The 27,913-nt window shown below is 41.0% G+C and overlaps 1 protein-coding gene across 1 annotated transcript in view; it reads right to left on the reverse strand.

Annotated features, from left to right (window-relative positions):
• Nucleotides 1–21,790, reverse strand: part of rem2 (RAS (RAD and GEM)-like GTP binding 2) — a 55,795-nt gene extending 34,005 nt beyond the window's left edge. Inside the window, exons 1-3 of the mRNA XM_074689407.1 lie at nucleotides 21,311–21,790; nucleotides 17,467–17,803; nucleotides 12,669–12,742 (exon numbers count right to left, since the gene is read on the reverse strand). Coding sequence (XP_074545508.1) covers nucleotides 12,669–12,742; nucleotides 17,467–17,803; nucleotides 21,311–21,322 — 423 coding nt within the window. The 5' untranslated portion in view covers nucleotides 21,323–21,790. The remainder of the gene's footprint in view (nucleotides 1–12,668; nucleotides 12,743–17,466; nucleotides 17,804–21,310) is intronic.
• Between the last annotated feature and the right edge of the window lie 6,123 nt (nucleotides 21,791–27,913).

Raw genomic sequence — 27,913 nt, forward strand, 5'->3', positions numbered from 1 at the left:
CCGACTTCTCCTTTTGAAAAGCAGGTTTATTTTGTTTGGTCTGAGAGAGGGGCTGAGGCTGAATTTCTTAAAGCTATCAGAGGAGTCGGGGTTGGAAAACAGCCTTCAAATGAATTATTATACATTTCAAAAGCCTTTTATTCATACAGGAACAATATTCATCATGCACGCAAACTCTGACAAGCACTCAAAAGCACGCTCACACACCAGCCTGCTCGAGTCAGACACTACATCAGAAGCCATTAAGAGTGAGGCCAATGAATCACTTATCAGACTAAATTTGCATAACATGCAGTGGCTGTGTGAGCACTCAGACTATTATTCCTCCCAGTTGTGAAAAAAGGCGGCAAACAAGGCTTTTGGCTGTAGATTACAAGCATGTGTGAGCATGTGTGCGTGTCTCCGTCATTACCAAACACGCTCTCCACTGCCCCGCAACTCTGAACCAGGACTATTTCAATCTATTAGCCACAGAGTTTTTTGCTTTGCAGAACAAAATACATTAGCAAATCAGCTTACGGCCCTCGCATGGAAACAAAAGGTCAAACATCTCCCCACCTGCCTGCACACACACACACACACACACACACAGCAGCAGAGTGGGAGAAACACACACTCGTGCTACAATTCTGCAGCACAGGAGTAAACTTTGCAGCAGACTCTTTGGGTTGACTTTTTGTGACTGCAGAATGAAAGAGCAGGGGATTGATCGAGAAGCAGGGGTGATGAATGAAGTCATGAGGTAAGAAAAAAAGGAAAAAGAAAGGAAGAGGAGAGAGAGGCAGGAGGGAGAGGAGACAGAGAGGCATCTTTACTGGAAGCTAAGTCAAAATCTGATAATTGGATGATGAAGCTTAGAGTGAATGCTGAGTCGGTGGGTTCGTTTCTTTTTCTCTCACTTAGTTTCTGCTGCAGAGACAATGCTGCCCTACAGAAAAGTATTAAAGAGGCCATCTGGCTGAGCAGGACACACATACACTCACTCAAACACACACACACACACACACACACACACAAATACGTAAGCAATGTGAAAGTAGAGCAGTGATAATGACCACATCATCACTTTGTGCAGCTGACATCATAACACAGTTATAGTACCACACACAGATGATTACACACTATCAGCATCAGCCTCCTCCATATGCACACAATGACAAACAAACACACACACACACAAACAGGAGAGGGGGGGGCAGCAGGGGCGACCAGATCCAAGCTTAATGTGTCAGCATGTGGTCTCTGCTCTGATTTAGTGTCCATTAGCATATCCCTGATTCCCTGCAGGTCTCAGGGGTGGTGATGGGTCTGGGCACTGTGACCTCCTCATGGGGAGAGGATAAATGAGAATTTCCTGTCAGGGTGATATATGGCACAAACAGGGAGCATAGTGTTTGCACTCTGTCGACATTTACTCTACAAGTCTCAACTCATTCTTGATCAGATCTGATGTTTGCGTTGAAGATTCATGAAACTCTTAAAATGTGGCTGATACCAGACTCCGCCCTGAACTGTGCAAAAAGAACAAAGCATTCAGCCAAAGAAACAATTAAACACAATAGCTCTTGAAGTTACATCCGCTTAATTATTTGTATTTTTCTTGAGATCTCAACATATCTTATTTTTTAACTCAAGAATACAGAGCTATTTTTGCTCAAAATAAGGGGAAACCATCCTTTTATATTGTGAAAACAAAGACTTAATTGAGGTACGTTTCTTTCACCGAGATGGGCTTACCTCAATCTTGTGACCAGCTACAGAAAAACAGCTGGGAATGCTGTCTTCTGGCAAAAGTAGACATCAACCTGATATTTTTAGATGGCCAGAAAAATCTGAGCTTTGTTTTCTTAAGATATGAGATAAATTGTCAAGTAATCTTAAAGGGGACATATCATGCTTGTTTCTCCTTTTCACTATTCCAGACAAGGATGCCTGTAAAGCATTTCTGCCCTCAGTACAAGTCATTTAGTTCCTTCATTGCCCCACAATAGCGTTCTCAATATCCTCATTTTAGGCCATTCTGAAGATCTCGCTGACACTCTCCGTTTCGAGAATGACCTCCAGTAACCTCGCAACGTCACAGCCCTTTGTGCTCTGATTGGTCAGTTCTATCAGAGGGGCGGAGGGGGTAGAGCCAAGGGGGCGGTTTTTGCAGCATGGCAGTATTTACAAAATTGCCATACTGCATAGGGGAAACCTGGCGAGTTTGCTGTTTGCCAAAACTTCACCGTAAGGCATTGATAGCAGTAATAAAATGTCAGAGTGTAGGTTACGTCCTTTTGTATTGGACCCTGAGTCAGACCTGGACGGTTCTGCAGCTCAGGAGGAAGAAAATCCACCTCGACACAGATCATCTCAGGACACTTCAGTGTGGTGAGTCAAACCGGTACTGTAACATGTATAGTTCATACATTTATACTCTGCTCTGGGTGGGTGTATCCCTCGGTGGCGGTTGTGTGACTAAATGACTTCACAGAGGAGGAGCTGCTTTATCAGATTACTCCAATAAAAAGTGAGGATCCTAATATCGTCATTGAGGTCGAAATCTCGAAGCCAAATGTCAATGACCTATTTTCAGAGGCATCAAATCTCGTTCTAGGATATGAGAAAAATACAATGTCTCATTTTTTGAAAATTCAGGGGGTGAAAGGTCTTGTTTTTAACTTTATTATTTTATATGTAAGTATTAAATCAGGGATCAGTATGATATGTCCCCTTTAAGAAAACAATTGATATTGAGTTGTTTACTTGAGAAAGAAGAAAAAGTAAAATGTATTTGATCATGACTTTAAGGGCTTCCATGAAATTATCTCTGGGTCAGCCATAGACTGTACATTACATGGACGTTGTGTCCCTGTATCCACTCACATGTGGTCCACTCAAAACAGATTTTTGAAGCCATTTCTACTGTGAAAACTATTTTTTCTGGCCTAGGTGTGTATGTGACTTCCAATAGTTCCAAAGTCAGCCTCAAGAGTACCCTCGAGAAACAGCAGATTTTAGCACTTGCACATTGTGTCATATTTCTACACTGGAGGTTGCCCACTTGGAGGCAGCATGCCAGCCATATATTTTGTCTTCACAGGAGTAAAGAAATACAGATGACATATCGTTGTACAATGTTTGGCGATATCTTTTAGTAGAGAATAAAGTTTGAGTTGGGCATATATTTCCAACATTTCTTACCTTAAAAACAACAGTTAACCAGAATGTCAATCAAATAAACTGGGACATTAACCATTTTGAAACGTACCAAGCAAAAACAGCAACAGAAATGTCACATGCAGAGTGGTGTTCGCATGAGTAAACATGGGGCCCCCTGAAGTGGGTGTGGTTTGCAAAGGATGGAAACAATATTCCATCTTAAGTCATTCTCCAAAAATTGTTCTAAGAAGACAGGTGTGGTACTTCATTTGTTGCATTCCTCAAGTTAAATGATATCAAGTATCAAGATTTACAAATGTAGTGATTCTATACAGCAGAGTTTCAGGAGCAGGACCACACTTCAACCACGTCTCTTACAGCACTCTTACACCTTTCCTGCCCTCCATTTTTTCTTTTTCACTCTTTAATTCTTTTCAGTTCAGGTCCTTTGTGACTTAGAGCTATGGCGAATCCCCTGAGCTTCCTCAAACGAACAGTGGCAAGAGGTTCAACACCAAATTAAGAACCATTATTCCATTCAAATGAACAAATCATTGTCAAATTACATCCTGTTGATGGTGTGGTCTTTGTACATCAGAAAATTGATGTGTGACTATTATAAATGACAAGGAAGAGAAGCTAATTAACGTTTTGTTCTGTTAGTGTCAATGACAGCTAGAATACAGAAAGATGTCAAGTAAATAATCTTCTTGAATATCCGATTATTTGGAGTTAAATAGTCATAAAATATGCCTTCAGTAAAATACATATGTCACACTCTAATATGTCCGCCCACGTTCATCACGTAGCTGAAGCAGCTGATTCTCTGCTCAAAGCATAATGATATACCTGGCGAGGCGGGCCCAGCTGGCGGTGAACAATTAAAAATTTTCAGAGATTGCACACATCAAGACGGCCAACCCAGCTGCAACATCGGCACATACCGAACAGCTGTGTGTGGAACGATGAGAGCATGGTTAATGATAACTGTGCTGTCGTGATATAACCATAATATATGTTCTTTATAATAATGACTTTGTTACATTACTTTGTTTAAACTGCAAAACTCGCATTAAACCCAGCATCCACCTCTCCAACATCAACTTTTGCTTTCTCCTCATAACCAGTCACCTCTTGTAGAATAATAAAACACCACTGATTCAGAGACGTAAAACACCTTCTCTATGAATATCTGCCATAGCTGACAAACTCAGTAAGACTGGGCAAACTGGTCTTATGATATAGGCTAATACAAAAAGGAGATGCTAACTACTGCACATCTGTCACTGTGTCCCAATTGAATGAGATAATATGGTTGAATGCAAGCTTCATGATGGGGATTTTTTTTTTTTAATGTGGAAGGAAAAAAAAACACTTGGCTGGCAGCCTGTCAGCATGTAATGCTAACTAAGCTAACATTACGAATGACTAACTTAAGATCAAGAAAACCTTTGCACAAGATCAGATGTTGTGTCAAAAAGTGGCTCAGATACATCATTGAGTTATTGCTCTCAATTTCGACGATGTTCAAGATGCTGTGAGGATCACCTATTTTAATTGGACTGCCTCGCCACGTTTTGGCTTGGAGTCTCACGCACACAGTCTTGAAGATGTGATTTTTAGCCAGGCGTGTGTTTGTTTTGGAGCAAATTTTCTATGTTCAAGACAACTTTTTGCAACATCAAACACAACGGGGTAAGCTACTTATCAGCACAGTTACAAAGCCCTGTTGTTGAAAACGTGACAACAAGCAAACATTGTACGTTTGTACCGTAGCTGTATGTAGCGCCACTAGCAGCCCGTTGCTATGACGTATCTGCTGGCTAACATGACAACAAGCAAAATGTCAGTTCATACAGTAGTTTGGAAGCTATCCATATGTAGCACGACTGCCAGCCTGATGCTGTGAAACGTGTTGGGAATGTGTAACATTAGTGAGTCCTGGTCATGTCCTGCCAGCGCTCATCTACCAAGCACAGCTAACATAACTTCACTCTTCATTTTATTGATAGAGTCTAAAGTTTGACAGTATAGTGTTTGCTCTGACATCACAATTTGGGTAGTTACTCGGATGTGCGGACGCATTGGAGGTACACAAATGTAAATATTGAATGGACGGAGATAGAAGTGCACAGTAAAATATGATTTTAAGATGTCTTATCTGCCAAAAATGTGGAAAACTGCATGGAGCACAGTAAAACTCTTTGTGAAGGACTCAGCTAGCAAGAAAAATAGAAAAATATTTTGAAAAATAACACCTAATAGGCGGGAGAGACCCATACGAGGAGTTAGCATCCTTATCATCATCTACCCGAAGTTACAAAAACAAAGATATTACTACAAAAATTTTCATGGAAAAGTAGGTCCATAGAATAAATGATGTTCTTTTGGGAGAGGCTCACTTTAAAAAAAAGCCCATGAAAGACACTGAGTCTTACTTATGTGCTATTTAATGCCATGACTTACCTCTCTATTGAAGTTATACTGTATCATAATATATTTACATTTTATCAAAGTGTGATTTTAAGATGCTATGGCCAGAGAACATGACAGGAAATGGTGTGAACAGACTTTAGTGTTGAGCTTAATGACAGATTATTGCCTTGAAAATCCTGATGGAGCTCAGCTAAACCACAATGTGCTCCGTTCTTCAGATAACCATTTACAATCCTCACCTGAATCTGCAATAATTTTTGGTAGCGAAAAGCATTTGAAATGCTTTTTTTTTTTTTTTCAGTCTGACCGATTAGTGCAGCAAAAAATGCAGCAATAATTTACCATTTTGTGCGACAATAATCCTATATATCTGCATGCTCAATGCCGTTCTGTTGTGAGAGTGCCACCCACATGGTTGAGCTCGAGTTGGTTACGTCACGTGGAAACACTCTATAACTGCTACATGTGGGTTGAAATGAACATTATCACAAACAGTTGAGCCCTTTTAGCTTTTAGCTCAGGCTGTATCACTCTCCTGTTTAGCTTTGTTCTGCTCTTTTGCTGTCTGACATTTAGGCTCCAGTGTCCACCCTTACTACAAAATGAATCCAAGAAATTGTTTTTGTAGTAGGTTGAAAACGCTACTTGTTTATATTTTTGCATTATAACAGACCCCCCTTATTTTTTTAAGTGTCAAACAGATTTAATGCAGTTCCAATATTATGGCATTACAATATGCTTAAAATGCGTCAGCAGATGGCGCTGTTGCGCTACTGTGAACGCAGGGGAGACCATTACATTGCTCATGCGCAGCTCAAAATAAACAGAGCTACAGCATAGCAAGGAGCTAACGTGTGTCTTGTCTCTCCCTGCTTCACAGGTGTGTTTTTTAAGTTTATTTTCGAGACAAGCTATGTCTTTTCAATCAGTAAGACTGTTATGAGTGCTTATGTGACATTTTGAGGTTATAGACTGATTGAATGAGTGTTGTGTTTGTGTTTTATCGTCGAGTGTGTGTGACGCCGAGACGAGCTAGCTACTGAGTTCGTCGTTTTGTTAGCATGCTAGCGCCGTGTTGCCGCGTAGTTTGTATAGAGCAGAGACGGCATTGTGTGTGTGCGTATGTGTTCGTGTGTGTCCGCTCCCGTGTGTGTATGTGTGCGCGCGTATGTCTTAAAGTGAATGTGTGTTTGAGATTGAAAGTGAAGGTGAAGATTACAGTTAGGAGTTATGGTACAGTGTTAGTTAAAGGTACTGAATTACACGTTGTATCGTTTAACGGTCGAACATTTGAATGTGGAAATGTATGTTATTGAATGTTGATGTTAATGTTATGAACTTTGTTATGGAAAATGAAAATGTGTTGAGCATTTTAGCTCAAAAATAAACAGAGCTACAGCAGAGCAAGGAGCTAACGTGTGTCTTGTCTCTCCCTGCTTCACAGTGTCCCGTATTATTGTTGTTGGGTTTCGCAGCGCGCCTTGGCCTGCGACAACTCTTGCTATCGGCCCAGATTCCCCTAGGGCTGGCGCCGGTAACATTTTCAGCAAAGAAAAACACAGGTCTCTCTTCTCACTACTAAACTTCTTTAGCCAGCGTGGTGTTTTCATAGACACTTAGATGTGCTGTAGATCAGTCCAGTCTTGCACAACCCGATTGGGAAGCTAAAAAGTAGCATTTTGAAATAACTTGTACTGGCGCTGATAATCTCATTTTAAAGTGTGGATTACAGGCATATATCTAGAAAAGAGACTTTTTCAAGATTACTTTCAAACTCCTCACAGCCTCTTTAAGAAATAATCTCAACAGGAGTCTCCTTTTTGATGTCACTTTTCTGTAATCACTGGATGACATTATGCTGATCCTACATCAGATCTGACACAGACCGTCACCCATCATGCCCTTCTCACACCCACAGAGTGACACCTATCATCTAATTCAGGGATGTCAAACTCGTGCCATGAAGGGCCAAGAGGCTGCAGGTTTTCCTTCCAACCAAACACTACACCAGCTGATTCCACTAATAACCTCACCTTCAAGCAGAAAGCAGGGACTAATCAGTGAAATCAGCTGGTGGAGTTTGTGGTTGGAAAGAAAACCTGCAGCCTCTTGGCCCTCCATGGCACGAGTTTGACATCCCTGATCTAATTGAACCTCCCCTCACAGCTCAGCATTAAAGGGGACAGATTCCACTGATGGCCTGCATTCATGGATGTTGTTCAGTTGGCTTGTGTGGATAAAATATGGACAAACAAAGGGAAGCAGAGAAGACATTGGGTTAAAGCGGTCAGCAGTGACTCAACACAGGCCCTCTGCACCTCCTGCTGTTGGCTGTTCTCTATGGGCCACTGAGGTGAGCCTGTAACACTGCGTGCTGCTACGGAGACGTTGGAGAAGGCCATAATGGGTGAAAGCAATAATGGCACTATTTGTCACTAAAGACTGCTTGAAGCTGTCAAAGCAGTGAGAAATGTTCACGGAAAGAGTGAACTTGGTGAGTCATACCTCTGCTTTGGACTTTCAGTCTTTTTTTGTTGTTGGTTCTTGTTATTGTTATTGTACAGCTTGAACCTGTGATTCATCTTTTTTTTGTGGGTTTATCAAATCGGTTCACAAAGTGGAGTTCAGGGACTGCCAGAGGTCAATAAACAGGTCCAAAGTTCAGAAAGAAAGATTTTGTTGTCACAGTAATAATTTCTTTTTACTGATGACTTTACTTGTCTCTTCAACCGCTCCAAGCACTTTAACTCGGCACTGTCATGTCGTGATTTGTTCTGTTTTGTTTTGCCCCTTGTTCTGCGTTCTTGTATTTCCTGTGTGTGTGTGTGTGTGTGTGTGTGTCCTGATTTCACTTTAGTATTTCCTGTTTAATCATGTAGTTTTTTGTCCCTACATGCCTGGTTCAGTTTTATCTCCTGCTCTTGTGTCTCCCTTCTTTTTGATTGCATCTTATAAGTTTCACCTGTGTCTCTCCTGTGTCTCTGTCACACCTGTGTCCTGTTGCTCATTACCCTGTGTGTTTACATAGCAGTGGTTTGAACTGGGTCACAGAACTAAACTAAAACTGGAAACTTTTTAATTTTTAATGTTCCAGAGCAGAACCAGAACATTAAAAACAACAGTGGCTGATTAATAATAGTATTTTTCTCACTCAGCAATTGTCTGTCATGTTGGTCATGTAGCCAAAACACATTTGATCCCTCATGCTCTGGCTTGCCCATGCCACTGGGTAGAGAAGAGAGAATTAAGCCACTACAGCACATGAGAAACATCAAATATCCAGATACAGTCTCCCAAACTCTCCCAAGCTGTGAGCTGTCCTGTTTTTATCAGTTGCATAGATTAAGCATATAAAAAGCTTGGTTGGATCTGGTCTGTTTTTTGGCACTGGATGAATGGCAGAATTTATTCTTGCCTCAAGTAATAGTCTCCAGGGGTAGCCGATCACAATTTCCTGGCCGATCACCGATTATCAATCTTTAAAGAGCCTGACCTGCCGATACCGATTTTTATATTTTATTTGTTATAACTGACGGCATACCTTCGATGTTCCAATCTTGTTTTATTAAAAATCATTGAACAATACCTGTGAACAACAAAATCTTTATCTTAAACAACCAATAAAGTATCCTGAGTTTTAGGTCTCAGTTTAAAAAGCAACAATGGCTGACTGTTAGACAAGGTCTACAAGATCAGTTTCATATGTGAGGATGGGCCGATCACCGATCCCCCAAAATTAAGGAAATCGGCACCGATTGATCGGTGCATGTCTAATAATTTCACTGGATTAGTTTTACGTAAATATGACTAACTCCTCTCATTACATTGTACCCTGATGGCAGGATGGATGCAACTTATTCAACAGCAGTTAAGGTTTGGTGTTAGGGTGAAGGACACTTAGGCATGAGACAGGCGCTGCGATCAAACCACCACTGAGTCGCCTATGGAAAACTTTGGCCATGGTTTCATCAACTCAATGTAATATCTAAAATTTGGTGGTGTAATTAGTCAGCACTGGGTCCTTTTAAGGGTGAGGAAGGAGAAGATTATTGATACAAACTCATATAATGATACACTTATGGTAAAACTATAGACCAATACATATTTATTATATTTCATTTACACATTACACCCTCACTGCTTCAACACTGAGTTTCAGACACAATAATTCTGTGTGTGTTGCATTGATAAAGTTGGGGACCCTACTCTGAAGATACTCTAGTCTGTGACTTGTTTCAGGGACTGAGGTGTCAGTCTTCAAAGGTTTTCTTCAAAGCTGCTGGTGTACTTTGAAGCTGCGTATTTGAAAATGATCAAATGGTTTGATTTTAGCTTTCACTCTAGACAGCTAGTTAACCCACATAAGTTTTGGTCACATTTTTATTAAGAAAGGAAAAGAGTCTGTTCTGGCTTAGGGGAAAAAAAAGAAAAAAGAAAACGTGTGTACTTGTGTGTTGGATGAATTCTACTCTTTAGCACTTTAGCAGGCGTGGTTGAGCCTCACACAGTGTTTTACAAAAGTGAACAGAGAAGTGACTCCCAGCTGAGATGAAAATAAACAGACTGTTAAAGTATAATAGCTGCTATGGATCAGAGCCAGAAATGAGAAACTGTAAATAGACCAGAACGACTCTCATAAGACTGCAAAACAGGAACAAAAGAAATGTCCAGGGAAAGTGCTCCCTGCACACAACACCAACCCTCTTTCTTCTGAGATGTGCATGGTGGAACAGTGTTTTTCTCCCCTTAATTGAGCTGAGATATGTGACCAAGCAGCTTTTAAACTCTATCCTGGGCTTCTCTTCTGATTTGCTTCGACATAATATACAACCCTGTCCTCTGAAGCCGGAGCAAGTAGACATTACTGATAGATGATAAATACACCCATGCATATTTGGCCTACATTTTCAGGCCTGAGGCTGCACCTTTTGGTTGACTTTGATAAATATTTTAATTTCAATCCATCAAATAGTAATGAAACTGGGTGCCTATGAGTTTGTTTGCACAGACACACAGATGAACAGGAGAAGAAGAAGAAGGTGAGGAGGCCCTCTGGTCCTCAGTGACCTTAATCTCACTTTCTTTCTGCATACAAAGTCCATTGGCCGCTTTAGAGATACATTACACAACTAAAGTCAGTCTGCAGGCAAAGGACAGAACAGGCAAGCTAGGTCAAGGCCAAGTGTGCCAGTGTTTCTATTTTCAGCACACCGATGACTTATTTAAAACCATCCAGCCCTCGTGACATCAACAACGCTCACAACTTCCCAGCGTCTGGCTGAGCAGACTCTCAGCCTTCTGTGCTTGAATAGTGTTTGCAGAAACACACACACACACACACACACACACACACACACACACACACACACACACACACACACACACACACACACACACACACACACTAATCTCACAGCATAGTAAATATGAATTTAAATGTTCCTGCACTTTACAGTCAGCTCCCCTTGCAGGCAAGTTTGTTTTGCCCCGCTCTCTGCACCATGCTTTGAAAAATTACTGCTCCAGCCAAACCTTCATGTGTCAATCGTCTGTGAGTCAAGCCAAGAAAGCACTCGAAGGAACAATCGCTGAATGTGAGTGTAACAGTTTTTCATCTTTTTTGGCAGTTTGTATTGCAGGGGGATGACGAGGCGCTGAGCGAGCCGGGCAAGAGAACGCATGGAGCCCGAAAGCCAACAGCGTCAGATGCTGACTGTTCTAGCATTATCTAATGCTTGAGTGAGTGATTAAGTAGGCCTCGTATGCGGGTATGGGAGAGCGTATATGTCTGTGTGTCTTTGCATGTTGCTATGGTAACTTTGGGAGCAGGTTTGGGTACCCCATTGAGAACACTTTCAGCTTGCAATTGAGGCCAGAAGTCTCCTGAGACTTTTGGCCGCTTAATGCAACGCCAGTTAAAGGACACAACACGTGTTCAGCAGCTGGACAACATCTGTGTGCTTCTCAGACTGTGCGTGTGTGAGTTTGCATCAGTGTGTGTCTTTTATCTATGAGCATTAACTCAAAAAAAAAATGCAGAAAAACATGAACATAATTTGGTGGATAATTTGGGATGCTGTCCAGTCCTCTCTGCCTCCCCCCACGGCTGACGGCCCTGGAGTTATTCCAAGCTTCCCGCTGGCCTGCGTCTGTTGCTGCAGCCTTAATGCCCTGCCTAGTATTAACACGCACAGAATAACAAATGTAATTAACTCACAGCCAGATTTTCAACATCGCAGTAAAGAGCCATGGAAAGATGTGGTAGATGTAGAGTTTTAAGCTGAGGACAGCAGCTAGGTGGAGATTTTAGGGGGTTGGGAGCACATACAAAAAAAACATGAAGTGGTAAAAAATAAGCCAGCTCTCAGTGGAGTTCCTCAAGGCTAAAGGTAGCAGTGTGTGAATAATTTAACCTTACGGGGAGAGCCCCAGAAAGCTGCGTGGACATCTGGAATAAGATGCATCAGGGATGATCCGCCCCAAACACTAATTAGAGCGCTCCATCACATTAATATCAAGCATTAATGACCACATGCTTTTTGACTTTTTGCATAATGTGCTGAGTGTCACGATGAGCTCTGTGACAAGCTGTTATTGCACTTCCTGCAGCAGAAAAGAAAAAGACTCTGAAGCATAAAAACCATCATCATGGGCTCCTTTTAACTCATCAGAGGTTGATGGTCCATAGCTGCAGCAATTTAAACCCTTGCTGAAATGTTTCCCTGAACTCCAAAACTGTATTGGTACAAGGTTAACAAGACACTGATTTCCACTTTTCTGGATGAAGGAACTCCAAAAACTCAAGTTATGGAAGCAGTGCTGCTTCTGTTAGACTTCCTGTTAGTGCAGCACACAGACACACACTCAAACACACAAAAAAGCAACGTTTGCACACTCTCTGTACACTCGAGTGCACACAAATAATTTGCCCATCAAAGTAATTGAACAAATGGTTTCCTCCATGTCTTCAGTACAGGAAAAAAAATGTCAGGACAGAAAGTTTTTCAGGCAAAACAGAAAAGAGAGCTTCATATCAAAACAAACACGACAGTCTGAATGAAGAGTGAAGATGACAATCTGTTACTCACTTGTTTCCAGTTGTCGTAAACTATGAGTTTGCTGTCCTCGTCGTCGACTGTCACGTTGCACTCGTAGCCTTCACCTGCAGGCAGACACCCACGTTACACACATCAACACACAGGGTCTGACACTGGCATTCAATGCTGAGAGCAACAGGAAAACGGAGCAGTATGTAGCATGGAGTCTGAGAGAATTGCACTATTGACTAAATGCCAGTGGTTAAACTGCTGCCTCAGAGAGTTGACAAGTTAATCTAGGTTTTATTAATGTTCCTGACCTACTCTGGAAATCAGTTTCTTCAAGATGTTTAAATCAGGCCATCCGGCCATCTGGCATGTTTGGAAAAAAAGTTTCTGCAACTAATTTACGACATTTGATCTTTTTTTTCATCATCTACATTTACTTGGCTTAAAGGACCAACAAGTTTATATCCTCAATTATTCTTATGGCCTAAAATCATGTCAGAATCCAAAACAAAATGCTCACTTCTCTTTTTTGTGTGGGTTTCGCCTAAAGCTTAATTTTCCTCCAACTATAGGCTAGAGGTAAAGGTGTTGCCAGGAGTTGTATTTATTAGTGAAATGTTCTGCTTAATATTCTCATAATTGATTGAAATGCCTTTTATGTAGACTTTTTCTAAAACGTAATCTGCATTTCTTGAAAGATCATTGCTCCAGTTCTTAACATTTCAGCTTGATTTGGAATTATGGCCAGGGTCTGTAATATCTTAAATGAATCTCTTGGTGAAACTCACCAGTAAAATGTGTTTTTTGCTTTTTTTTTTACTCATTAGCACAAATTTAGGATAACCTAGGGTCCTCTGATAATTTGACACAATTGCAGAAGACAACTGTTTTTTAATTACTGTGCAAAAGGACGCACAGAGGTCCTCTGGTAGGCTGACGTTAACTCGGTCTGATTCAGCACCTTTGTCATTTTGGGTGGTACATTTTTGGGGCTTGTTCAGGTTTTCTCTGCAGCTTTTTCCAGTCAAGAACAATCGACTCTCTGGTGGACAAATGGTTTCTGTCAGCATTGGTTCTAAATGTGGAGAAAATTTAAGACTAAGTAAACATCAGTTAGAGTAATCCAAGGATGACACTGCTGGCTGCTCTAAATGATTCGTTCAAAAAGTCATGCAGGAATTATTTGACATGAGAAATGCTCAAATTGACATCACGTAGCGGTGAATCTGCATAAATGGGCACAATAAACATAAAAAATGCCTGTTCTTTAATAATGAGAACTGTTTTGTTCCTTTCTGACCCCTTCGGTTAGATTCAGCTCCAGAACTTTTGGCTGTGTTGTATAATGTATTATTTGTAATAGCAGAACGATGGTTAACCCAATGACTTTGTAGCATAGCAACAGGGGAGGAGGTTTCCAGAGTGCCAGGTTTCTTTGAGTGCTTTAAGTGTCTGAAAAACAGCATAATAATAGTAATAATGTTGATAATACACCTTCTGTAAAGAGATGCATCACTAGGCCTTCTTAGACAGAAGTAAAAAAAGCCTGTTGATTTATTTATTGTTGTCTGGTAACGATTAAATCACAGACGACTTCAAATCAATATCTAGTGTGGAGATAGAGGGGAAAAGCCGGGGGGTTGGGCTCAGTTCAAACTGTTTTATACTAGCACCAACACCAAACACTGACAGCAGAGTAATTCTCACACTACTTAAGGTCCCCACAGGTAATCTTTGTGAATAGTGTTTAACAAGCCCAACAGCACAAGCACTTTTAATGGGATTGATTCGGCCTCAGTGTCAGGCTCCTAATGAGTTTTGTTGGCAGTTTGGAATACCTCCAACCATCGCTCCTAATTTTAAATATTCAAAAAGTCCTAATCAACCAAACCGTATTTGTTTCAGCCAACTGCACCATCACACCCAAAGACATCTTCTAGTACCCAGGGGTGTGCGCTGGCTTTTAAATAACTCAGCCCATCATGAAGGTGTGGAAATCTCCTGTGATGAATGACACATCTTTGCTAAGGTACAAGTAAATCTCCTGGTGTTAATCAGCGCTGTCTTTACAGGTAATTATTCGGTGAAGATGCGTATTGATGGTGCTTTGCTCACAGAGCTGAAGTAGTGGTGGAGCATCTGTTCAAAACTATCTCACAAGTATTAATTAGGTAGGTGTTGATTAGTGTTTTTTGACACAGTCGTTTTGATGTGTAGCTGGAGGAATAATTTAGCACATTGTTAAAGCCAAGATGAAGACAAAGCACAGAAGCATGCACCATCTTCTTTGATGAAAGTGCTTTTTATGATGCATGAATCTGAGGGTAGTACATGAGCAGCGATGAATTCTTTATGTCATGAGTCAGGGGCATGTCGGCTCTGAGCATGAGGGGGAGTGCTCACATCTCTTAGTGACACTGACATAATGATTGACTGTTCAGCAAGTTGACGGGGAAAACTGATTATCCTCAGTGTCGCAGTGAGATATACAACAGACAGACCAACAGAGGGTCAGACTGATGGGTCACAAAGCAAAGGGTAAAAATGGGTATCGCTGTTTTTTTTTAAGGAAAGAGGCAAAAAAAGACCAAACAGTGCCTTGCATTAAGTATCAACTCCTTGACTCTATTTTAAAGTGTTACCCTGATTATCACATTTTGAGCTTTTACAGTTAAGTCCACAAACAAAAAATGTGTGGGGTTTACAAAACAGATCTGAGGGCATTTGGTTGCCTTAGCCGTAGTTCAAAATTATTGTTCAAAGTTAAACATTGCAGTATATGGTTAATAACAAGAGAAAATAAATTTTTCATCCAGGGCAGTCTTCAGAAAGAAATAGCTCTCAGATCTGATGGCTTCTTATCCAGCAAAAGCCAGCAGCCAATAAATTATGCCTGGCAGGGAGACATGAAGCAGTACTTTGATTTTGTTACACTTCAGTTTTTGTATGATTGAGAAAACAAAACATATAAAGTCTTACATTAAACTTGGCGCAGAAGTGAAGACTGGTATAACCTTTTAATGCTCTCTCCAGGAAAAAAAAACACGAAAAAATATTATTTTGGTGTTTTTATCTTATGTTATGTTCATGTTTTAGGGGCGCAAATAACAAAAATCAGATTTTTTTTTCTCAAAACCCCTCACATGGTTAAATATGCTGCTTAATGGTAAAAGTAACCAATACATGACGATAAATATGAAATAACAGTCACAATTTGATCATTTCATACCCAGACAATGTAAAACTGTTGAAAAAGATCCCATGCCTTACCCCCATTTTTACATCAAATTCCAATTCTTTAAATTTAAGTGAAGCATACCTCAACTAAGTTGTAGCTACAACCTGATAAGGTTGAGCTCAGTTCAACACATATTTCAAGAAGATAAAGTGACTCAGGGTATGATCTGCTAAAGGGTTGAGCAGAACATTAAAATGGCCCATTAACCTTTAAGGATAAGTTCAGTTAATACAGCTTTTACATTGTTTATAGAATGAATTAGAACAAAAAACTCACCCAGAAGGCTTTCCTGATCCAAGCAGTGCTCTTGGATATATTTAGATCCAAAATCGTGCAGCAGACATCTGTACAATGGGATCCATTGGGGCATAGACAGCGCCGCTCCTAAAACTGCATTAATCGTCCAAAAACTCATGTTTTTCACCAATATTCCATCATGGTCCGCTCCGGGTTAGTCCTCTGCTGCAGTCTGTGTCACTCCAGACAGTGCTGTGTGGCTGTAATGACCTTTGAACTGGCGAAGACTTTGTTTACGTTCGCCCCTCCGCCCATGCGCAGTACTCTCTGGAGAGCTGACTCCACTTCCTCCTTTCTTTGAGGGGCAAAGGTAAACAAAGTCTTCGTCAGCTCAGAGGTCATTACAGCCACACAGTGCTGTCTGGAGTGACACAGACTGCAGCAGAGGACTAACCCAGAGAAGGCCATGATGGAATATTGGTGAAAAACACGAGTTTTTGGACGATTAATGCACATTAATACGGACGTCCGCTGCAACACTTTGGATCTAAATATCTCCTAAAGCACTGCTTGGATCAGGAAAACCTTCTGGGTGAGTATTTTGTTCTACTTCATTCTATAAACCAGTGTTTCCCAACCCTGGTCCTGGAGGACCCCCTGCCCTGCATGTTTTAGATGTTACCCAACTCCAACACACCTGATTCAAATGAATGGCTCGTTATCAGGCTCGAGCAGAGCTTGATGACGAGCTGATCATTTGAGTCCACAGGTTTTTCCTAAAAACAAAATGTCAACTTTTACAGGAATAATCCTGCTAAATTGTCTCCTACAGGCTTCTATTCATGTGTCAGTATCTGTGTCTGCCTGAAACCCCTCCTCCACCTGTTTGCTGGTGTTTTGGATGTATCGAGACATTTCTGACTTTGTGTGTTGATTAACGAGTGAAAAAAACTATTTTGAGGGGCTCCAATAGTAGATGTAGCACAGAGCAAGAAAAACATTACCAAAGTGAAACAACGGAAATGCTGAGGGACTGAAAACGATGTAGTTGATATCCCAGGCCTGTAGTTAGTGCTATAAATCTCTTGTCTAGATCTCCACCTAAGTAGAGTTGGGTTGATCATCTGGTGTATCAGCAGCCAATGATTTTAATAGACTTTTTCATTTTTTAGAGTTTGGACATAAAACTACAATATAAACCACCTCTCAGCATCGTGGTGACATGTCCCACACTGTCTCACACAAACATGCTCTTGTCTCACATTCGGCTGGTTGTTTGGTACCTCCTCATCTTACATCTATGTCGTAACAGAGATGCCCATGCACACAAAACCACACTCAGCCCATCAACATCCAAATCTTTACCACATGCTTGTGTCTCAGAGTCTATAGAGAGGGATCTGTCCGACTGTCCGGCCAGAGATAAGGCAAGCGACGACTTCCCCACGCCATTCTGTCCCAGCAGCACTATCCTCAACGCCCCGCCATGGCTGTGGTAAGAAGACTGTGAGGCTGCTAATTGGCTGAAAGACTCATCCCTGGGTATCCCTGTGTCACTGATAGGCAACGTGGCAGGTTCATCCAACCCAGGGATCCAGTCGCAGTCATCTGACACAGCCTCTTCTCTCCGCAGCTGGTGTTTGACAGGAAGGGGTGTACTGCCACGCCGGAGGGGGGGCGCCGTGGTGAGAAACATACTGTACTGAAATCACAGTGACAAAGAAAACAAAAAGACACAAGTTTAATTGCTGAATGTGTTGTTGAGCAGTAGAGCTTTTTCTTTTTTTTATTCCTGAAACAGTCAAAGAGAAAGTTCAAACAGGCTACAGATCTACCTGTAACACTTTCTATTCTAAATATAGCAACTGTTATCACTGAAGAATGGAGCAGCGGTGTTTCCACTGTGTGTGTGTGTGTGTGTGTGTGTGTGTGTGTGCGTATGTGTGTGTGTGCGCACGCAAATAAGAGGGGGGTTGGTATCAGTGGAGGTGAGAGAGAAGAGTGGCAGTGTGAGAAAAGATGCACAGCATGGCAAGAACCTCAACGAGTAGGAGGGAGATATGGAATGTGTGTGTGTGTGTGTGTGTGTGTGTGTGTGTGTGTGTGTGTGTGTGTGTGTGTGTGTGTGTGTGTGTGTGTGTGTGTGTGTGTGTGTGTGTGTGTGTGTGTGTGTGTGTGTGGCAGAGAGTGTGTAACTGCAGTAGAGTAAAATAAGGCCATAAACGTGGTCAGATGAATCTAAACTGTGCGATGTGTTCACTGAGCGTGAATTCATCCAAAAATAGGTCAACAAAAAGTCTTGATCTTGACCCTGGAGAGTTAAAATGCAGGAAGCAGTCAGCGATTCTTCTCCTGGAGGAAAGCTTGGCTGAGAAAAGTGTGTTTGCGTGAGTACGTGTGTGTCCATTTGCATACTAGTGTGTGGGCATGCAGCCACAGCAGGGTCACCCATGGACGACCCGCATCAATATTAATGCTGCAATTAATCCAGCACCAGCTGCACCCTTGGGTGTCTGTGTGGCCAGCCTCTGCCCGTTACAAAGCTAAGTACAGTATTGATGCTTAATTTAATAGGAGAGACACAATAACATCAACCCATCTGAATACAAAGCAGTCCAATTAAGCACCTTCACAACAAAGAGTCTAACCTCAAAGGAAGACCTGGACCAACAGCTTCTAACAGTGTCAAAGAAAAATGCTCCTTGAGGTAAGAATTTATCTGAGAGCAGGTATACAATTGTAGGATAATGAATAAACTATACTGTTATGTTATACGACTTAATATTGAAAGCCTGTACCTGTGACCTGATATTCTGCAGTGTAATGTGATGAAGTTTAAGGCATTGTTTCCACAGTCATTCAAGCCATTTCACAGGGTATCATACATTATACAGTAATGTATTGTATAGCAATTGCTTTGTCAGATTAAAAAAAAGTATCATTTGTAATATCCCTTTACTTTAACAGCACAAAACATCAGATGAGAGTCTAATTGCTGATGAGTGCACATTGGTGTTCCCTTCTCTTTCACTTAGGTGTATTTGTTGACTTTATGTCTAACTTTCTTTCTGTTACTCCTTTTTTCCCACAAGCCATGTCAAAGGGGCTTGTGGAGCACTACTACCCACTGTCTTGAAGACATAACTCTTACCAAGGTATGCGTTTGTTACGTTACAGAGTGTTGTTGGAAACATGATAACGAGCAAACTTTGCAAACTTAGTTTGTATCGTAGTTTGGTAGCCAACTATATTAAGCACTAAATACTTACAGCCCAGTGCTCTGAGACATGTCCATAACGTGGCAAATTGGTGAATTCTGGTTATGTCCTACCAGTGCTCATCTACCAACTCCAACCTCACCAAGCAGAGGTAACTTAACCCCACTCTTCATTTTATTGATAGACTCTCAAATCTGAACAGGCCACTGCAGAAAAACTGCTCCAAGTGGGTTGTTATGAACACCGTCATTACAGAATAAATTCATGAAATCCTTTTCAGCAAAATAAAAATATATATAGACAGCACACATACACAGCACAGTTTCACCAACTTTGTTGGCTGCCATGGTGTTGTCATAGGGACTAGTGCCTGTCCAGGAAGCTGAGAAATAGCATTTAGAAATAAACTGTTTTGGCAGTGGTCTCATTGTTAGTGTATTTATCATTCATTTTCTGATCCGCTTGTCCTGTTCAGGGTCACGGGTGGCTGTAGCCTATCCCAGCTGTCATTGGGCGAGAGGCAGGGTACACCCTGTACTGGTTGCCAGTCAATCATTATAACAAAATGGCATTTCAGAGTTTTTTTAAGTGTAGCAATATAAAGTACAGTCATTTATAGTATGATATGGTAAAGTATCATGTAAGGGCGTATGGTAATGTTAAGTGTACTATAGTACAGTATTGTATAGTATACACAAGTCCAGTACAGTTTAGTACAGTATCATCCATCAGAGGTAGGGGATATGCATGTTTTGTTGTAAGGTTATTGAATGGAGTGATGTTCAGAAGCTGTAAAGCATTATGAAGTTTAGATAAGTATAGTATACTGAAGTTAGTTTTGTGAAGTTTACCTTATGAGGGACATAAAGCAGCTTAATTCCAAAGTATTGTTATTTTGTACTGCAGTGTAGCAGAGTACACTCCAGTATCATACTAAGGCGCAACTTAGTACAGAGTGGTAAAAGATACTTGATACATTTAAGACGCTATACTATAATACAGTAAATTTTAGTGTTGTACTTATATTTTGTAAATAAAGAAGTTTGATGTGGACTTAGGTATATCAGAGAATTGTAATTCATTTCCCAGTCTGCAGTTGAGGTGTGGCTCAAGTGACACAGTTATAAATGCTGTCATCTACGCTCTCACATCCATCATTCACACAGGTTCACTGAGGTATCTCAATTAGGTTAATTGAACGAACTAATCAATTAGGCATGGCCTTTTATAGTTAGCTGCACTCAGGGGAGCTGTACATGCAGAGACAGGAAACTGTGACCGCGGGCTGAACCGGCGTGTCAAGGGTTAAAGAGCTTCTCTCACCAGGCTGTGGAGAAAAACTAGGGCAAACAACAGCGCACAATACAAAATTAATACTACAGGCAATGTTTTTATTCCCCGTTCCCTCGTTAAAGCCCAATTATACAGCCTGCTGCTTTTCTGCCTACTGCAGCCTCCTCCTGTCTTAAAGCACTTCTAATTCCTCCACATGTTTACTGTAAACTAGCTTAATATAGAGGATCTATGAACCAGTCCATGATGACTGAGACAGTCCACCTAGGGAAGGACAGGTCGATTGATCGACCACCTTTAAGAACTCTAACCCTGACAAAGAGCCTACATCACAGAAATATTCACTGGAACAGATGACAGAAAAACCTATATGTGGGGCGTAAAAGCACCGACTGACCGAGAGGCACATGAAGATAGCTGAGAAGTCAATGTAAAGCAGCACAGACACGCTGTCCGCTCAAAAAATCATACTCTGGGTGGGGATGAGAATATGCTCCATATTCTGACCTTAATTCCCCCACAGACGGTGTGATGGTGAGAATCCAAAGTATGTTCACTAAACAAAGATTATCTCTCGTGCTGTATCTCTTCATACATTAGAGGGTGTGTTTGGGTCAGGCTACCCGGCGCGCGCGTGTATAACTGTGCAGAGAGCACGAGGCGGCTTCAATAGAGGTTAGGAATATGGGTCGCCTTACCTGGTCAGCCATGGTTATCCCTAAGTCTTCTGTTTGTGGATCAAGCGCTGTTATAGTTGCAACTGCCTCCGCCGGGCTCAAGACATGTGTGCTGGATGCTGCTGCAGACCGCGTGCCGGCATCACACTCAAAACGGCCGTGAGGGACGGCGCACAAAAGAGACGCACCACATTGTGTCTAACATGATGTTGTTGTCCCCACGGCGGCGCGTAAAAAAACTCCTATGGTGACAGGAAAGGGGAGGAGAGGCGCACGGAGGGTTGGGAGAGCTGGCGGTGGTGAAGAAAAAGGATCGGAGGTTAATAAAGAGGCTACACCTGGGTCTCCGACTGGAGGAGGCGAGTACTTGTGGAAGGAAGAACAAGGAAAGCCATCAGCACAACACATTCCCTCCTCTTCTTTTGGTGTCCCAGCGGCAAGCAGCTACTACGCTTCCTTCTCCACCTCCAGTTAATACCTGCTCTCTCTCTCTCTCTCTCTCTCTCTCTCTCTCTCTCTCTCTCTCTCTCTCTCTCTCTCGCTCTCTCTCTCTCTCTCGTGTGTGTGTGTGTATGTGTGTGTCCTTGAGTCACTGTGAAGTGATCTATGGGTTGAATTGGAGGTGGAGGGAGGTTGGGGGAGTGACCTTCACCTCCGTCCTCCAGAGTAAATGTCAGCCCAGTTGGGCGGGTTTCTCGAAATGTGTGTCTTTGTTAAACACTGGTCTGGGCTTTTCCCGAAGCGTTTTTTTTCTTCAGACGGTCAGGTTTTGGAGTGTTTAGGTTAAGCAGCCACCAGAGGGAGCCAGAGAGACACTTCTTGTAGATACTGCCTCGGGTGAACGCTTGTGAGGAGGATTTAGTGTGATACTGCAACCTCAAATAACCTGAATATGAGTCTATATAAAGACCCAGACCATTAGCCAATAACACATAAAAATAGGCCAAGGAACAGGCTAATTTATGAGAAATTATTTGAGCGTTTAAAGTGGCATTAATTTTACACACAAACAGCTCCAGACATCATCATCATCTCTATAAATCAATGGTATTATTTCCCACTGAGCCAAGTTTTCAGAGAAGAATAGATTCTTCAATTATTCTTTAGATTAGGTTGCCAATGCTGTAGAAGCTGCCATAATTAGCATAACAACAGAAAAGACTAAGAACAGGTCATATCACAAAACACTAGAGGAGAGAGATGATGAAGCTAATCATGGGTAGATATGAAAAGCTAAGTTTACAGCTGAAACACATGAGGAGGATCTGTTTTAATCGGACTGCCTCGTCACCATCTGGCCTGGAGTCTCACGCACGCTGTCGCAAATTACTTTTAGAGAGGCACGTGTTTTGTTGTGAAATTAAATAGAGATCAGATTGAAACAAATTGTCTTTGTTTAAGACATCTTTTCCATGTCACAATGCACCAAAGTAAGGTATTTATCAGTACAATTAGGTAGCGATACACGGTTTGAAACTTGACTCAAGCAAATGTTGTTGTAGCTGGCTATATGTACGTATCAGCTAGTTGCTCCAACGTATCTGTAGGCTGACGTGACAACAAGTAAACACTGTCAGTTTGTAAGTAGTCTCTGTCTGTATTTAGCACAGCTGGTAGCCTGGAGCTCTAAAACATGTCCGTAATGTGTAACGTTAGTGAATCCTGGTCATGTCCTGCCAGTCATCTACCAAGCAGAGCTAACATAACCATTCTTCATTTTATTGATTAACTCTACAGTTTGAACAGAGCACTGCAGAATAACTGCTGCATGTGGGTTGGAATGAACATTAGCACAAGCAGCTTTGCCCCTGTGTTATTGAGTGTTACAGTCCGAGCTAAAGGCTAATTAGCCTCTCCCGCTTTCTTCTTCTCTTCTGTCCTTTTTTTGTCTGACAGTTAGGCTTCAGTGTCCACAACCACTACAAAAATGAATCACAGTCGTTTTCAGCAGAGATACAGATATATCTTCTCACTATTAAACTTAATCAGCTGGCGTGGTGTTGTCATAGGGACTCAAATCAATCCGGTCCTGCTCAATCTGATCAGTAAGCCAAGAAGTAGTTATTTAAAATGACCTGTAACCTTTGATGTTGGCGCTAATAATCTCATTTTAAAGTGTGGATTACAGTCAGAAATATATCTAGAAGGGAGTCTTTTTCCAGGTCACTTTGAAACTCCTCACAGCCCCTTTAAGAAAACTTAATAAACACTTACAGATTTTAATATTTAGAGTCAAAAATACATACCAAAAAAGACTGTAAATCCAGGCAGCTCTTTAAAAAAATACAGAGTATTCAAAGCCTGACATTCAACAGAGAACATAAAGATGCCTTTAAGTTGCACCACAGGAGTTGAAGTAGACCTTGTTATTTTGCTTGGTGTGAAATATCATTTTTGAAAACGACTGCTTCATTTAGGTGTAATGAAGTTGGTATTTTCTCTTGTGCCTGATTTTGCAATCTTGACCAAGATTTACTGTGAGTGCATCAAGCCTTGCTGACAACCATCACAGCTGTGCCTGGTTTCATGATGCCTGTCTTATGTGAATGCTCACAAAACATCAAACATTACAATCCACTCTTATACATGTCACACCCCTCCCATGCTGGCTTTGTCATTGGTTTATTTTGGCAAAATCCAATAATACCTTTTCCTCCTTTTTGATCCCAAAAGATGGAATATATTTATGCAAATATTTTTTTAAACTTCTGTCATGGAGCTTTTAATTCTGAGGTCCTGAATGTTTTAAAACTTTTGTTGCTGCCATAAATAACCAAGTCTCGAAAAAAGATCCCTGATCCCATTTGTAAAAAAACCTGGACAGCAAAGCTTTTGCGAAGTCATGTTTCTCAAGAAGTCTTTAGATTGAGTTTGCTCCTCTTTTATCTTTTCTGGTATGCTGTTGTCTCATCAATATTAATGTGGTTTATTACAGGGCATTAAAATGCTATGTTTGTATAAAACTTGCAAGCAACCATTTTCATTTCATTAATGCGTAGTCACGTGACGTTAAGGCTTAAGTATGACTGGGATGTCTGGCATAACCAAGCAGACAACTTATATATTGGATAAAAAAGATATAAAGCAAAGCTAGCTATTGGAAAAGAACTGCTGTTTTCTGAGTGATTACTTTAGGGTGGATGTCTGGGGTTTTCCTCTAAAAGCATCAAAATTTGATAAAAAATACAATTTTGATAGCACATCCTTCTCTTCCTGGACATTATTTATCATCAGCCTATTAGTTACAGAAAGACATGGATGATCAGAGGAGCTTTGTGTCTTTTGCTCAGTTTGAATGCAAAAGTGAGCTGGCAAAATGCTACACGATATATTGAAAGTAAATTGCTGGGAGGGATGTTTCAGCGGATGTTTTATCAATCTGATACATTGTCAAGGCCACCCCAGTGCCTCACAAATAACACCCAACTTTGACTGTGTGCATTAGCTAACTGGCACTCTGACGGGAAAATTCATTGCCTCGGCTATTTATTGCTAAACGCCGTCTCAAACTGACAGCGTCTCAGCTGCAGATCATATCTGTGGAATATGTGGGGAATAGAATCGGCTTCCCACAACACATCAGATCTTTACACCGCAAACTGTCCCAAAGTTTAGACTTCCTCCTGTTACTTTGGGTCTTGTTTACTGGTCTCAGTGGAATTTTAAATTGAATTTGTAGGAAACATTCATATGCACTTTGCTTTCAAGTCAGTTGTTTCTGCTTTCAGTGATGCTTTTGCTGCAGATGTTTATACACTTAATGTATTATTCACGCCCACCAAGGTTAAACCCTTACTTCCATCAACCAACGTATGCTTTCGAGATTTTCTGCTACTGACTGCAAACTCTTTTCATGCATGTTGTCTTATCTGTTCTGTTTTGTATGTAGACCCTACCCCTCTGTTAGGAAATTTATCTTTTTCCACATGTACATTACAAAACCTGTAAATGCTTATTTACTTGCAATGATACGGAATGTCAGATAGTGAAGACAAATCTCTGTATCTCCTCATAGGGAAGCTGACATGACTGATGTTTGCAGAACGCTCATATCCACTCATTTGGATTTGAATAAATTTAAGATGCACCTAGAATCCAAAAAGTTGTGACACCATTTAAAATCGTGCTGTGTTACCTCTTCTTCACACAAGTCAGTAAACTTTAGGAAACCCAGGAAACAATACAAAAGACTTTTTAAAAGAAGGAAAGGAAATTCATGCCAATAGTTTGGTGTCTACTTTGTTTAGTTTTTCATTTTATGGTGTGCCAAATGCTTTGAATGGGTGACAAGCTGGGCCTGCAGGGAGGCTAGTTTTGCCGTACCTCTGTAATTTTTGCACAATGTAGTTTGGCATTGTCTTGTTGAAATAAACAAGGTGTTCCCAAGAAGGCATTGTCTGGTTGGCAGCACATGATGCTCCAAAATACTGATCAACATTAATAACACCTTCCATGCCATGAGCACTTATGCACCTCTATACCACCTGGTATGCTGGCATTTCTAACCTGAGCAATTCTAAAAAGTCAGAATCCCCTTTCTTTTTTTGAGTGGAGGACACAGTGTGCATGATTTTGAAGAATGTCAGTTTTGATCCGTTTTTGCCTCAGTCCATTTTGAAAAAGTTCTGAGAAGTTGTGAATGTTTCTGGATCATGTTGCCTCTTAGTGCGGTAAGTTTCAACCTGCACCAATGAAGTCAGTGAGGAACTGTGTTACCAGACTATGATTTGGAAGTTATTTGAGCATGTGCAGTAATTTTCACTACAGACTAATGTCTGTCTTTAATTCAGTGCAGACCAAGAGCCCAGAGGTCAGAAATATGCTGGTTTTGTTTTTGTTGTTTTTGTACAGAGATTGCTCCAGAATTTTTAAACCTTTTCAGAGTATTATAAACTGGAGATGACATAATTATACCAGATGGATGGGCTTAATTCCATCTCTGTCATCAGGTGGACCCATCTTGCAGGACAGGATGCAACTGCAAGCCTGTAACAACGGTGTCCTGTTAAGAGATATGAGTAAACAGAGTAATTTTATCAGTTGTTGAAAAATTTCCTTCCTTTTTTACCTTGAGAAGAAAAAGAAATTAAATTATATTTACATAAATGGTAAAAACACTACACTGACATGAAAATTGTTGAGCGTATGACATGTAAGTCACTCCTCTTATTACTATCTTAAGACCCTCTGACTGGCCTGCAATATATGCAATGAACAGCACATTTATTCAGTTAGAATAGAATAGAATAGAATAGAATAGAATAGAATAGAATAGAATAGAATAGAATAGAATAGAAAATACTTTATTTATCCCGAGGGGAAATTCAGGAGTCACAGCAATACAAGAAAACCAAAGTTGGAAAGTGTATAATGCAAAAAGGTTCATAAGAAAAAAGATGGTGACAGCTTGGCCATCATTCTCCAGCCAGACAGCCTCCACCTCCTCAGGGTCCAGGACTAAGCTTCTTCAGTAGTCTGTTCAGTCTCCTGTCTCCTGTATCATGTCTGCTCACAGCAGGTGAAGTTTTTCCAATGTGGCGTTGGTGTCTGATGTCTGTTAGCCATGTCTGTAAATAGCATGATGCTACTCTGCCTTCTGATATTCCCTCTGTTGCTGGGTTAGCATGGCTAGCTTGTCCATCTTATTGGAGGTAGATCTTACGTTCCCAATAACGATGGATGGAAGGACAGGTCGACGTCATCTCTTCGTAGCTCACACCTGAGAACCAGTACATAGTCACCCCCTTCTTCTCACCTTGTGGGGAAACATCAGGCCTTGCACCAGTTAGCATTGACATGCTACAGGCTGCTAACAGCTGATCTCACATGTAAACAATGTGGCAATGGTTGCTTGTAGGATCTACAGACAAACACAGGAGCAAAATTAGTAAAATATCACTGAAGACAGTTTGGTGTCCATGACCAACAAATGGACCATACAAAGTAATGACCCACTCCAAATGCAAAGATGACGAAAAAGAGATGAAAAAATTACAGAATTATGGAAACAAACCAAAAGGAGAGAGCTGCTGCCACAATGCCACCGCCTAGCAGTGTTTAAAGTGTTTTTTAAAGGTTCTGTCATTGCCGAAAACATCAACTATAGGGTGCTGCCTTATGTCCTGATTCACGAATCCCCAATTCATGCCGAGCATCATTATTCTATTTTTAATTGGTTAAACTATTTACTCTTGCAGGCTCTCACAAGGTGATGAAACTGTTCCTGTTCTTCTGAGAGACTTGGCCTCCCTGGAAAGCCTTTTTTGTTTTACAACCTGCTATGTTTTTAACCTGTTGCAATTTATTCAAGTTATCTGGCAGATGTTTCTCTGTTTTTTTTTTTTTTGTTTGTTTGTTTGTTTTGTTTTTTTCTTAATTATTTACTTTTAAAGAGTTTTGTTGCACTTTTTTAGAGCAGGTTGCTCACATCAAATTTAGAATCAGTGTATTATTGTAGACATTCTTTGGAATGAAACAGGCTGAGTTAGAATTTAGTCGTCTCCGATATTAGATCAAATGTCCAATTCTGCATTTATTGCCTTTCTAAAAAGATAATTTTGTATGAGGATGAAGGAGAAGAGGGTGTTCTCAGTAGCTAGATGGTCCTCTCTGTTCCCTTCACCT

Source organism: Halichoeres trimaculatus, unplaced genomic scaffold (assembly GCF_033239565.1).
Source record: "Halichoeres trimaculatus isolate MK-OKI-2021-1 unplaced genomic scaffold, fHalTri1.1 fHalTri1_scaffold_15, whole genome shotgun sequence".
Classification (NCBI taxonomy): Eukaryota; Metazoa; Chordata; class Actinopteri; order Labriformes; family Labridae; genus Halichoeres; species Halichoeres trimaculatus.